The 14,862-nt window shown below is 47.8% G+C and overlaps 1 protein-coding gene across 1 annotated transcript in view; it reads right to left on the bottom strand.

Annotated features, from left to right (window-relative positions):
• Positions 1–2,046: 2,046 nt before the first annotated feature.
• LOC144723017 (F-actin-monooxygenase MICAL1-like) overlaps positions 2,047–14,862 on the bottom strand; it is a 52,236-nt gene continuing 39,420 nt past the window's right edge. Inside the window, exons 23-30 of the mRNA XM_078601517.1 lie at positions 14,697–14,749; positions 13,198–13,861; positions 12,222–12,304; positions 10,450–10,548; positions 8,631–8,718; positions 6,906–7,005; positions 5,245–5,318; positions 2,047–3,930 (exon numbers count right to left, since the gene is read on the bottom strand). Of these exons, the coding sequence (XP_078457643.1) occupies positions 3,764–3,930; positions 5,245–5,318; positions 6,906–7,005; positions 8,631–8,718; positions 10,450–10,548; positions 12,222–12,304; positions 13,198–13,861; positions 14,697–14,749 (1,328 nt within the window). The 3' untranslated portion in view covers positions 2,047–3,763. The remainder of the gene's footprint in view (positions 3,931–5,244; positions 5,319–6,905; positions 7,006–8,630; positions 8,719–10,449; positions 10,549–12,221; positions 12,305–13,197; positions 13,862–14,696; positions 14,750–14,862) is intronic.

The raw sequence follows: 14,862 nt of genomic DNA on the forward strand, positions 1-14,862 counted from the left end.
TACCGTTCCGGGCCTTCATAGGTGCTCGCTAACAGCACTTGCCCCTACAGTCTGTTAAGGCTATAAGGGGGATCTTTGTCTTTTTTTGTTTACCTTGCCTATCGTGTTTTGTATTGTTTGTTGTAACGTGCTTACCCGCCCTTACTCGACATCTGTGAAAAAAGAGCTTTATAGCTCATCGGATTCCTCCAGTATCAATAAATATTCAGATTCTGAATGCGGGTTCTCAGCCGTCATGCGATGAACATTAATTCCCATAGTGCACCGCGAGTGGGAGAGCGTTTCCCTCGACTCTGTAGACGACTCGAAGAAATCAGAGGCAGCTCTGTCATATCCCACGCCTTGTGGACAGACGTCGAACGCACAGGGTGGTGATGCACTGCTATTTGAGACTTCCCAGACATACTCTTAGTTCTTTCGGTAAAGTCACGTAGGTAAAAAGTAAAAAAAAAATTGAAATAAAAATTAATACAATTAAACAATAAAAATCACGACGTTTCGGAGGCAACACAAGTCTCCGTCATCAGGTGGGACCGTCACAGCCAGATTTGCTGTGACGGTCCCACCTGATGACGGAGACTTGTGTTGCCTCCGAAACGTCGTGATTTTTATTGTTTTATTAATTGTATTTGTTTTATAATTGTATTTGTTTTATTTTTATTAATTTTAATTTCAGATTCTTTTACCTACGTGACTTTACCGAAAGAACTAAGAGTATGAATCCTTGCAGTCACGAAAGCTTCAAATCTAGAACTTCCCAGACAGGTAGTTTATCTCGTTACATGACACCGACAGCAAGATTGGAAGATGGGAATATTTAAAATTAGCATTTGGCTCACAATCACAGAAGCCTAAATACACGAGTATCTGGGAAACCTCAGACCCACTCACCGCACATGCCATTTAGAGTCCACGAGAGAAGGATATGGGCACATTGGGATGTGATGGTGGAGTCTGGGCAGCGAGAGCATTGAAGAGGTGACTGCTAATAACGTGCATTGATGCCCCACAATTGTACATTCCAGTGTGCACGGCAGCTACATTTCTGAGAGCTTAGCATGATAGCGCACGCTGTCCACTTATTCTTTATGTGCTTGCGATGCGATGGATAATTAAAATCGCGAGGATTACAGAAAAATTAATGGTGGGTATAGTGAAGGGCTTGAAGGTTGGGAATAATGCCAATGGCTCTTCCTTTAATTATGCATTATTTCTTCTTCGTTTAAACAGCGCTGGTAAGACCACTTGTGATGTCACAATATGCTGGTGCCTAAAAGCTGTAATTCCACGGGGTGGGGGAAATAATGCAAAGTAAAATATTACATCTGACGAGCACTCCATGGGATCGTCTACTTGTCACCCTGCATGTGTACAGAAATAGGCATTTGTGAGAACCGAAATTAGTAGAAATATTTTTTTTTCTCTTTACTGATACACGTGCATGCATGCCGGTGTAACTTTCGTCTGCATTGTCTATTTTAGTTGTGTCTTAGTATAGTCGATGGGAATTTTAGTCGAGTCTTATCCGCCGCGTTTCAATCATTCATCCTCTCTGTCGAGCTGACTAAATCTGTCTAGCTAACTAAAGCAGTCTGGCTGACTAACCAAATCAATAAAATCACGACGTTTCGGAGGCAACACAAGCTTCCGTCTTCAGGTGAAACTGTCACAGCAAAAAATCTGTATCCTAGCTGGCTTATCTACATATGGGCATCTACAATACAAAGGCTCAGTTCTAGCAGCAGTACTGACCATCTCACAACTCCTCCTCTCCCGCGGCCCTTCCTGGCTCCTCCCCCCTTAACCAGTATATAAGGTCGTACCACTTAGGACTTCTCTCCACTTGATACAGATTTTTTGCTGTGACAGTTTCACCTGAAGACGGAAGCTTGTGTTGCCTCTGAAACGTCGTGATTTTATTGTTTTTATTTTTTATTAATTTTAATTTCATTTTTTACCTACGTGACTTTACCGAAAGAACTAAGAGTATGAATCCTTGCAGTCATGAAAGCTTCAAATCTAGAATTAACCAAATCAATTGACACATTTTCCCACGTGACAATTTTATTTTTGAATGGCTCCATCGGGTGGAGGGTTATTGTAAAAAAAAATTACACCATACCTAGACGATCTCACCCAAAATAAACCAATTATACGTATTAACAACCAAAAATCTGAGTAATTTCTGCAGTAGTAAATGTAATGTATTATTAACCAAGGACAAAAAAAACCCACATATAGGCGTTAAAAAATAACAGCAATTAACTTTTTATACCCAGGATAATACCCAAAACCGTCGTGAATTTTAGACACGAGACCCGGTTAACTGTGACCTCACATAAACGTAAGAATTATTCCAGAATTTGAGCAACATTGAGCCATTTGTAAAATACTTTCTAAGCGTTTATTAGTTTTTGTTTTGCCAGTCAGCGTATACTCTCTTTAATGCATTTCTATATTCATTAGATGCATTTAATGGCCAAGAATGTTTATTTGTTCGCCTCGGAGGACGTGATGGGTTTATTTTTTCATTCCTTATGCTCCGTGCCCCCACCCCCCCGTACCGCTCCCGTTCTGCTATAATGTTCACTGGATGCCTCCGTTACTGAGGGAGATATTTGCACGCAAAATAACGATGGATTGTCCTTAAATTGTTTATGTGCTTCAAATTTAGAGCCCTTTGCCAATCCGCTGCTGGATGAAAACCTTGCCCAGAGCTTATCGATCATGGGAGCTGTGTGGGGACTTCATTTCACCACTGTGCCACCTCCCCCCCCCCCCGCCCACATGTGCGATCGCACGGATTTAAAATTAAATCACGTTTGAAAAACTCTAAATTTGTAATAATTTACTCTCATCTCTTCTTGCTTGCACATACGCATGTTGAACTTCTTTCGCACCGTACGTAGCCAATCGTGCAAAATCAGAGGTGCGGGAATGGCATTGAGGGCCCGTCTTGATCAATACGTCCCATAGGTAAATGCCTGTACGTTTTGTCAACATCAGCAACGGGATGCAAAGACATCCAAGTTATTTTCCAGTCATAACTGCCCACTGATAGAAATATCTCCAACAGCCTACATGCACATCCCAATATCTCCAAACAGTCCACATGTACATCCCAATTTCTCCATAAGTCTACATGTACATCCTAATTTCTCCATAAGTCTACATGTAAATCCCAATATCTCCAACAGTCTACAATCCCCCTCTTTTCAATCCACTGCTGGATGAGGCCTACCCCACGCCGTGCCGATCATGAGGGTCATTTGACCGTATAGCACGCCGGCAGTCAGTGTGGTGAGGTGAAGTGTAAATAAACGGGAGCATCTAGACCCAGCTGTGCATCACATGCACAGTGGTGATGTCACGTGTCATGCAAGGCATGATGGGAGGACTGATCACATGGTCACAATCGTGCCCTTTTGCCGTCTACAAATCACCTTATGCAGGTTTTATTATTATGCCTCTTATTTGCTTCCAGCCTGGATATACTCTTCTGTCTAGCGATCTTCTCCTCATTTACAGAAACGTGCTCCAATTGGTTTTATGTCACCCACTCCCCTCCCCAGAGCCTTCCTTCGACGATCCCCTGCAGAAGGAACTTCATTGCCACCAGTTGTGATTCGTGCTCGTGCCGTGTTACAAAAATTCTCAGCTATGGGGATGACTCGATATCGGTAGCGAGACGAAGTTACGTCATATTTGCACCGGAACCAAACGTAATCTCTCTCTGCCGTTTTAGAGTTCATCACGAGCAGACTTAGTTCGGCATGCCCAGGGTCTCGGAGAGCTGCTTGTCTTCCTCTTTCTCCAAGAGCCTCTGCTCCTCCAGAAGGGACACGAGAGTGTTCCTCTGCTCCACAACCTCGATCTTCTCCTGCAACAGTCGATCCAGCTCCTGCTGCTCCTCTTCATCATACTCCGACGCTGTCCGACACAGAGAGAGAGACAGGACCAAGACATTAACACCTCTAATTGGAGTAAACGTCACAGCCCTTGCGATTTGTTTCTCGCACGTCTGCTGGCGGAAGGGCCTCCGCGCTAGGGGAAGCTCGAGATAGAGCCCTCTCTAGAGCAGCGGTTCCTTACCTTTACTGAAGCCTTGCACCCCTCTGGTTCTCAATCGTAACAAAAAAAATGTATAATGTTAATACATTCATAGGTTTGATGAAACTAGGTAGTTGTATTTACGTGCCCGCGCTTAATTTGTTTAGATGATTTACCTTCCAAAAAGATCATGCATGTCTCCCACCCCCAGAAAGGGCTTCTCGCACCTAGGTTTGATGAAACAAAGTGGTTGTAACTTACATGCCCATCCTTAATTTGTTTAGATGATTTACCTTCCAAAAAAATCATGCATGTCTCGCACTGCCAGAAAGGGCATCTCGCACCCCCAGGGGGGGGGGGGGGGGGTGTGCACCCCAGGTTAAGAACCATTTCTCTAGAGGATATAATGAAAGGTAAAGGTGGAGCTCTGCAATTGCTCGCTCACGCCACTGCCGGTGAAAGGGTCTCCAGATGGTATTTGGCCTACTCTTCCATGCTGGCCGGACGTATGGAAAAAGATGGGAATAACCAACACTTTAGAATCACAATCTTTATTTAGACTGGAGGAATCACCATCAAACACGATCTGCCGATCGACTGTGTTGTAACCAGCTATACTGCTGGGCAGACCAAGTCGGTGATTTAAGTAACTCGCCCTGTTTATTTCAACTGCCACGCCGGGAGATCGAGTTGAACCGGTGATCTGCAGATTGTACGTCCAGTGAGCTCACCATTGCAACACAGCAGCGTCTGCATTTATAATAATAATTATTATTATTCCACCCTTTATTTACCCAGGCAGGTCTCGAAGGCTTTTAGGAGGAACCTACTAAATTGAGATATTTGGCAAATTCCATTCCTGTGTGTTTTTTGCCATGTGCAGAGAAGCAGTAAAACCTGAAGAAAAATACATTCATACAAGGAGAGAACACTCAAAAGCTCTGCACAGGAGGATTCAAGAAGGCAGCGCTGTGTGCTTCCATCTCCTCGTCACCCCGCAACCTTGGCCTACAATACTGGGCATTCCGAGGCAGGCTCTCATCCGAGCAATAACCAGGCCCAAGCTGTGCTTTGCTTCCAGATTTCGACAAGATTGGACACCGTCCAAGGTGATTAAAGGCAGAGGAATCAAGATTATTGCGTTGTGTCGGCCTCAGCGGTTTGTTAGTTCGCAGGAGTGCGCGGTCGGCGTACCATTTAAGGCGCTGAGGGTGTCAAGTCTTTGCTGCAGACGTCCTTGCCTGTCTTCCAGCTCCAGCTCTTGCATCCTGCAGCACCGACAGACCCATTATGCTTGCTGTTGCACATGCCACGTGTACACAAATGTTGAAGGTGGAATGACGCATTGATGCAGCGATTAAATATTGATTGAATTAATATCGAGGATACGTGCAATCTAAGGGCACGTGAAAAGACATCAACGTTCGTTGCTGGGTATATGTTGTGTGCAATGGGGGAGCGGTAGTCTAGTGGTTAGAGCACTGCACTACAAACCCGGCGAACCAAGTTCGATTTCTGCTCACGACCAAAACAATGCCGAATTTCTGAACGGGTCGTGGGCCTCTCCTAGGTCGACTCAGCCTTCAATGAGAACCTGGTGTGGTGTGTAAACATCTGCATGTAGGGTGACAAAGATGGCTGGGCATGGTGTTGGCCACCCACCCCCTCACAAGCTGTGCTGACCTTTATAGGTGTTTGCAAACAGCACTTGCCTCAACAGTCTGCTGAAGGCTATGTGGGGGATCTTTGTCTTTGCTGTATGTAATGCGTGGGTTCAGGTATCCTTCTCCACTATTGTCAGCCATTATTGGGAAACACGCTGAGGTAGCGAGGTTTGTACTGCTCGCCGTGTTGCCCCATAATGCACTGCGTAGGTTAAATGAGTGTTTGCTGGAAGCCACTTCTACCCCTCCCTCTATTCTCTTCCCCATCCTTGCTGGAACGTTCCGTGACTCTCCACCAATCCCCCCTTCATTTATCCCCAAGGTCTCCCAACCGGCTACTCATTTTCCATTTAGTTTTCCTTGACGACCAAATCCGATTTCAAAGGCTCTCCACCTTCAAATGCAATCGTGTAAACTATTGTAAACTATTTTTTTTTTTACCAGGTAAGGCCCACTGAACTACGTAGCTCTTTTTCAGAAGTGACCTGGCCACAAATGATAGCTCAAAGAAGTGGCTTATCACGTGGAAATTTAAAGCGGTCCAAATACTCGAAACACGTGTTTATAAATCTAGAGAGGAAAAACCGGAGGACCCGGAGAAAAATCCACGCGACAACCGCGAGACAGAAACACGCAAACTCCAAATATACAAGCTTCAGGGTCGAAATCGAACCCACGACCTCCTGCATGCCAGGCGAGGGAGTTAAGATCTCGCTCTGTGTCGGCTCCCCTCTGTGATAGCTCCTGGCCAATGAGAGTCGGGGAGCGCACCATTCGAGCTCACGACGAGCCGTTAGAACCCGGTGAGTGTTTATTTATCTTTCGATTTAAAGCTTTCGTGACTGCAGGGATTCATCTTCTTGGTTCTTTCGGTAAAGTCACGTAGAATGGAAATAATAAAATAATAAAAATAAAACATCATAAAATAATTCTCACGACGTTTCGGCCACAACGCAAGCAGCCGTCCTCAGGTGGAGAACAGGTCTGTCGAGAAGACAGAGTCTGAATGGCACGCCCCAGGCTTGGAGCGACTATTTAAGCTGACGCTCTTCGCCCCTCCATCCCAGCTACGGGGATGCCAAGAGACGAACGGGTTCACCTCTTGGCATCCCCGTACACACGTTGAAGTGACAAATCAACGCAGACGTGGCACCCTCCCGAGGGACTGACTGAGCGGCACGGCAAACTCACATGATCACGATCTCGGACTCCTTGCGCAGCAGCAGGTTCCTCTCACCGATGAGCTTGAACCACTCCTGCATCAGCACGGGGTTGTCATTGTCCACCCCGTCTGCACGCACACAGACAACGCGAGTGTGACAACAGAGAGAGGGAGGGGGAGAGAACTCGCACAGTCAGTACCACGACTCTCGACGTTAGCGAATGCGGCTACGCGGTACGACGAGATATGACGGCGTAGGCTTTCGCGGTTGCGATTGTGGTGTACGCCGATTTTATTGACGCTGGGGGGGTTGATGGATCTGACTTACCAGGATTCGAACTTGTCATTTTCACGACTGGGAATCTTCCTGCTCTATCACCTGACCTACATCCCACCCATTACGTTACGGAAAGTGAAGGACATTCTAACGGAGTAAGCATCATACAAAGGATGAGTTCTGGTTTTAAAAGTAATAATAAATCTAATTTCGTATTCTTTGATGTTGGAGAATTTTTGCATCATCATTAATAATATGATGCAGTCATTTTACATGTATTTGCGCTGACACAACTAATGTCACAAACGCCACGTGATGCCACGTTAGGTGGGACAACATGTTTTTCGGATCAGTCTGCAACACTTATTTTTTGGATCGTCCGAATTGTTATACCCAGGCCAGATTTTCAAAAATTCGGAAAAAGCCATCCCTACAGCATCGCCAGGCGGTGATGGCTATGCACACCTGTAACCCGGCAATGTGGAGGCAAGTGTTGGTGGATCGCAGAGATGTCGTGCAACTCCGTTCCCATGGCCGCTGAAGTGCTACACCCTGATAATTGGTTTTTTACCCTTCTATCTGGCAACAAAACTGACACCTTTTTTTACAAGGAGTCATGTTTGCATAGACCACAATACCTGCAGTCATAATGCAAACAAAAAACATAACTCTGATAATGTATGCACTGGCCTTGAGGTTGATTGGTCCACACCCGAGACAGCTTTCCTCTAATTGATTGGTCCACACCCGAGACAGCTTTCCTCAGAGGAAAGCTGTCTCGGGTGTGGACCAATCAACTTCAAGGACAGTGCACATTATCAGAGTTATGTTTTTTGTTTGCATTATGACTGCAGGTATTGTGGTCTATGCAAACATGACTCCTTGTAAAAAAGGTGTCAGTTTTGTTGCCAGATAGAAGGGTAAAAAAACAATTATCATATTTTTTACTGTTACATAAGGTTCCAATGGTGCTACACCCTGGTTCGCCAGGAGAAGGCGTTGCAGCAAAGTGAGGACAAATATAAAGTCTCCCTTCGGTATGGGATATTGTGTGTTGTCCCCTCGCCTTCCATGGGTTTTCTCAGAGTGATCCGGTTCCATCCCACACGTATAAACACTTAATGAGTTGTCTGAAAACATCTTGATACGTATATATGTACCTCCGCGTTTGTGGATTGTATTTCACGGAGGTGAAGTTTGCGTGAATTAAGCTGTATAAAATTGCTCGTTGTCACATGTTGTTATATCTGCCAGTGATACATATTACAAAGATAAGATGAAAATAAATATTATACTGATAACAAAGTTTTTTTAGTTAGATCACGTACATGTAAATGTAGAATTAACCCACCACCACCCGACACAACCAATTCGTAAGGTCTGTCACGTGAACAAAATGTGCCGGTTAGCTATTACTTCAGCACATCGGTGTGATGGTCAGTAAACCTGCAACATTTACAATTGTAATTGTGCACACCTCCTCTTAATGTCTTCTCTATCTTCACCCCCTCCTCCTCCAGGATTCTCTGCTTCTCCTCCAACTCCTGCAGTTCGCGCTGCATCATCTGCGAAAGGTGAAATAAAAAAAACGAGATCTTACAAAACTTTTTCAAAAAAGAAAACGCATCATAAGTGTATGAAGCTCTATGGGTAGGGCAGTGGTGCAGCGATTCGTGCATTTGTGCAGTGAGCCCAGCGACCCGAGTTCAATTCCCTTCCACGGCTAACACCAGTGGCAAATGATATCTGGACTGGTCCTGGCCAACTCCCTTCACCAACCCGCGTTGATCAATTTCGTGATGTTTGGTTAAACAGTGCACAGGAAAGACACGGTTTGGGTAAGCCATCATCCCCTGCAGAGGAGCGCTATAAATTGTGTTATTTTCCTGAAGCTCTTACAAAATATCTGATGATTTATCAAAGCAATAACAATTTAATTTCCATACATTTCCATAAGCTGCAGGAGAGTTGCAACTTCAAACGATTGCCCGACGTTCGCTTGATGTAACGTACATTGCATCGATGACCATTTGAACGTGAATAGCTGTAACTGTAACGGATTGCCCTTCTCACGAGTTGAGTCGAACGTGATTGAGGGTTGTTAAGTTATTGTTTTTAATAACATCCAAAGTTCTTGTTACAGAATGTTAAATGGTTGTAACGTTGTACAGACCCATCTGTACGTGCCAATGCTGTACTGCATGTGCAGCCAATACGACTGTTGCAATACCCCTGTTGTTGTTGTTGTTGTTATTATTATCAGCAAGAGCTGAGTGGGCAATTGACAACACCCCTACCTGGCCACCATTTAACTTGTGGCTCCGTTAATCCTCCCCACGGGTTTTATTTCTCATCATCATCATCATTATTATTGTGATTGCTATGCTCGTCTGCCCCTGGAAAGCCTCACGGAGTCTCATGGCGCTTATTCAGGAGGGTCCTGCTAAGTTTTTTGGAATTGGCAGGGGGGAGTGGGGGTGGTGGGGTGCAATCAGCAATCAAAATTGAGTCAATTTGCCGGTACATTTTTGACGTTTTTTGGCAAACCCAGCACGTGATGCCAGCGCACAATGACCCACTCTTGCGATTGACGTCACGGGATCTTTTGATGTCCACTGTGTAACCCGCAGTAGCCACTGGAGCTTTGCACTTTAAAATCTGGATTGAAAACTCATTTCTTTTATAACTGCTTTTTGTGTTCAGTTTGTTGTCCTTCCCCCGCAACTCCGATAAACACGGTTGGCTACGTACGGCGCGACAGAAGTTCAACATAGATACATACACGTACAAGCAGGGTGGGGCGCTGCATTCGAACCGTAAACCTCTGCAACAAGCGGCGAGAACGCCTCGTCACCGCCACTGGTTTCACCACCAACTGTAACCACAGTCAGCATCTCCTGCCTGTATAAACAGCGCCCGTCCCATCTCGTGCTTCTAAATGTCACCCCTCGCGTTATGCGATCTGCGAACCCTGTGCGTCGTGCTCTGCGTCCCGCACCTCCGATTAAGCACGGTTGGCTACGTATGGTGCCAAAGAAGTTCAACGTACGCACGCACGCACCCCGTTCAACCAGCCAGGTAGCCCAGCGATGGAGTGAGCAGCTCACAATTGGAAGGTTGCGAGTTCACATCCTGGTTGGGGGGGGGGGGGGGTGTACACCACTTTTGTGGGTGGTCCTATGTCGAGACTCATCGTAGCCATAGGAAGGTGGAATTTCCCCGCCACCGACTCAGGGCTGTAAATATTAGATGAGCGGCACGGCGAATCGTACGAGGCGAGCGTCTGCGTTGCTCACCTGCGCCTTGTTAAGCCGCTGCTGCTCGTGATGCCGAGAGCTTCGCACCGACTGCAACACCGACATCCGGTGCTGGCGCTCCATCTTCGTCAGCCGTCTCTGAAAATCCAGCGCAAACATTTCACTGGCCACCCCATCCATTCCAGGCGTCATCGTCGATGTCATCGTCAGCAGCCACAATCAACCCACTGTCGGATGAAAGCCTCCCCCCCCCAAGCAGAGGTTGCAACCGGGTACCCGATACCCGTACCCTACCCGATACCCGGCTACCCGTACCCGGCCGGGTACGGGTAGCCGGGTACCCGTTTGCGACCCTGGTGCGGCCGGGTATGGGTACGGGTAGGCCGTGAGTCACTGGTGAGTAACCGTTTGTCACTCATTTCCCAACGTCTTGTCTCTTCTCACAATTCAAGTTCCTAGAATCAACCCACCCGCACCTGCAACATGGCTTCATCCCAGAGGTCGCAATCAGGTACCCGATACCCGTACCCTACCCGTACCCGGCCGGGTACGGGTAGGGTACGGGTACGGCCGGGGAAGGGCACGGGTACCCGTTTGCGACCCTGGTGCGGCCGGGTACGGGTACGGGTAAGGGATCAAAACCCGTTTGCGACCTCTGCCCCCAAGCCACCGCCATCTCCCACACTGAAGCGCAACGACAATTATTGCCACATCCATCCCGGTGGATGTCCTTGGAATTACATTGGAAGACAAATAGGAACATGTGGATTAGAGAACAGATTCAAGATATGAATCAAGATGCTGAGAAAAGTGGGTGGGGGCTTGAGCATGACACGTTGCTGGTAGGAATGATGGGTCGATGTTTAAGATTAGCGGCGGCCAAGGAATGTTATGTGTGCATTGGATGACATGCGAGGAGATGGAGCGATGAAATCAACAGGAGTGAAGGCGGTGCTATAGTTGGATTGTTGCATCGTGTAACTGTGAAGGACGGTAATGACTTCGGGAGGCCTTTGTCCAGCAGTGGATTGATCACGGCTGACGATGATGAAATGTGTAGAATACAAATAGGCATCACAAAGGGCTCCGTAAAATCATTCACTGTAAAGATGGCTCTTTGCTGTCCCTGGACTGTTAGTCTCAGAGCGAAATAATGAGATTAAAGAGCATTTAACTACCAATTCCACTTCATTATAATACATTTTCCATTAACAATCAACACAGACTATCTATATTAACTTTATTAAGCCAAAGGCCATTACATTTATTTTGTCCACTTTTTTTTTTGCAATCTGTAAGTTCCCGGCAGTAATTTATTTTTTACGGCTTTTCGGCTGAAAATCATTGTTCAATTAAAATTAGTGCCATGTGCGATTTTTTTTTTACCTCGCCAAAGTCATGATTAAATGCCCCCAATAACCCATAAATGTTTTAGCGTGAACATGGGAGCAGCCACCATGCATATTCATGTGACACGGCACAGTGCAGACACTAACGGGGGGGGGGAGGCGGCGGGGGGGGGGGGGGGAAGTGGGGGGCAGGGGGGTGGGGACAGTGACACGGACAACGGCACAATCGAAAACGGGATTGCAAAAAGAGCCCGTAAATAACGAACATCACTGCTGTCAATAACAACACTGGGGCGTGAAAGCCATCCATTGGTTTTCTCCGCACCTCCGATTAGCACGGTAGGCCATGTACGGTGCGAAAGAAGTTCAACGGACATACGTGCGTGCAACGTGCATACATCCGCGTAGAACAAAACGATTGCGCAACTTACGAACGGGGAGGGGGGGGGGGGCGGCGTTTACCTGCGGTCTCTTGTCTTCTCGCTCGTCGCCCGACTCGGAGGTCCCCATCGAGTCGCTGTCTTGATGCGAGAGAGACGAAGCTTCTGCGAAAGTCAAGCAACGGCCGCGTGTGCATTAAGCATCGGGAGAAAGTTTAAAGCGCACCGCTCTTGCGAAAATGCAGTTCGGCAAAGGTTTAGGGTCGAAATAATTAATTGTACCCATCGGTTCACTAAAAGTTGAATCCCGTAAGGTCGTGTTTTTCGAACCGAGAATCGATATTTCGGGACATTACCATCTCGTAAGGTATCGTTTCTCACCTTGTCTCTCGTCTCCAGTGACGTCTGCCCAATTAGCCTAAATGTAATATGAACATATCATTTGCATATTTCGTTCATTACCAATGCTCATGCTCGCAATCCAACGTGAGCATCGTGAGCCTCGAAAACCTCTTTCAATTGTCGAATCGATGGCATCGGTACACGCCTCATCGCGACAATGCGACACGTTTGGATAGAAAAAAACTAGATTTGAAGCTTTCGTGACTGCAAGGATTCATATTGTTAGGTTTTTTCAGTAAAGTCACGTAGGTAAATAATATAAATTAAAATTTATAAAAGTAAAATAAAAATAAAATAAAAATCACGACGTTTCGGAGGCAACACAAGCTTCCGTCTTCAGGTGGAACCGTCACAGCACGATTGCTGTATCACGTAAGAGAAATTCCAAGAAAACCGTCCTTCTATATATACTGGTTGAGGGTGGGAGGAGCCAAGGCAGGCCCCTGGATATTATTATTATTATTGAGAAGTTGGTGCGGCTAAAGCCGCTGCTAGGAATGAGCCTTTGTTGTGTAGACTGGTTGAACTGGGAGGTTCCAAGAGTTGTTAAGGTGCAGCTGATGCAAAGGTGCGGCTGCTGTAAATGGGACTGCGCCTTTGTTATGTAGAGGTAGAATAGGGAAAAAACTGCTCAAAAGCAGCGCTCGGTATATCACCTTCTTCTTTCACGTCAGGCGGGAGGACATCCATCTCCGCGCTGTCCTGGTTGAGAAAAATCTTGGACCTCGTCGCATTTTTGCGGCGAAGCCCGGACGCCGACTGACGCGCCGATTGCTTCCACGCGGAACTGCCCTCCTCCTCCAACAACTTCCCGGCCCTGAGTTTCATGCCGTTCTTCTCCTCCGCGTCCCTCTCGCCGTCGCTCCGCGGCAAGCTGACCGACAGCGGCTTCTTCTTCTTCTTCTTCTCCTGCTCGTCGTCGTCGGCGGCGGGGATGTGCAGCGGCTTGCAGACGTCCGCCACCACCTCCACCTTTCTTGGGACGGCGTTCGCGTGCTCCTCCGCGTCCCTCCCCGCGGCTGCGTCTCTCGACTCCGCTTCTTCCAAGATCTGTTTAAATGTGGGCGACGTGGGACTCGCCAACGACAGATTGCGGGGGGGTTTCGGAGGCGGCGTCGGTCTCGCCGGCAACATGGGCTCCTCTCCCGGAGGCCGCGTCTCCTTCGGCGGCTCTTGGGCATCTTTCACCGACTGCTTCACTGCGTCCAAACTGTCGCTTTCTACCGCCTTCCACGGAGGCTTGCGCGGCGACGCTCCCGACATTCCGGCGTGCGCCTCCGATCTTCTCGCCGAGGGGCGAGAGGGCAGGGACAGCGTCCGCTGCGAGAGCACACACGCACACGCACGCACAAGCATGCACACACACGCACACACACGCACGCGCACGCACACGCACACGCACGCACGCACGCGCACACACACGCACGCGCACGCACGCACACGCACGCACACGCACGCACACGCACGCACACGCACGCACACGCACGCACGCACACGCACACGCACGCACACGCACGCACACGCACGCACGCACGCACGCACACACACACACGCACGCACGCGCACGCACGCACACGCACGCAGACGCACGCACACGCACGCACACGCACACACACGCACACACACGCACACACACGCACGGTGCACCGAGCCAAAAGGTTACTTTGTGCACGCGCCGACATGAAATGTAAGTTGTGCTGCCGGGGAGGTACGACTACGTGGCCCCGGTGTGTTTTCGGGTTGTGCCGCCTGTTGCTCCACCTTGCCGGGAGCCTTAGCTACTGAAGGCGGCTCCAGGCGAGGGCAGCGAAACGTCGGAAACCGCGCCGAACAGCACGTGGTACAACCCGAAAACACAGAGGAGAGCTGTACGGCCACAACTGCGAAAACCTACGCACGGGTTGTGACTAAACAGTGATTGTCCTTTTAATGCCTTTGCGCCTGCACGAAGAGTGTATCGCAAGCTTTGCTACATTAATTGTGAACTATTTGTATAGATGGCGTCAAGGGATCGCCGAGTTTAATGGTAGAAATATTAAACCACAGCATGTCATGTGTGCTCGAGCCAAGATGAGTAACACAATCAAATAAAATATTTGTTGTCGGCGAGTGTGTCGCTGTAAGGTGTGAATATTATTACAAAATAGTCACTTACACGCAACCTCTTCCGTGTCCCTCGCATTGAAAACCGACGTGGAAGCTTAGCTTCTGAGAACACAAAGACAAAGATCCCCCGTATAGCCTTCAACAGACTGTTGGAGAAAGTTCTGTTCGTGAGCACTTATGAAGACCGGCACGTGCATTTACGAGGGGGGTGGGTG

The sequence above is a fragment of the Lampetra planeri genome, chromosome 16, assembly GCF_965212315.1.
Source record: "Lampetra planeri chromosome 16, kcLamPlan1.2.h2, whole genome shotgun sequence".
In the NCBI taxonomy this organism is placed as follows: Eukaryota; Metazoa; Chordata; class Hyperoartia; order Petromyzontiformes; family Petromyzontidae; genus Lampetra; species Lampetra planeri.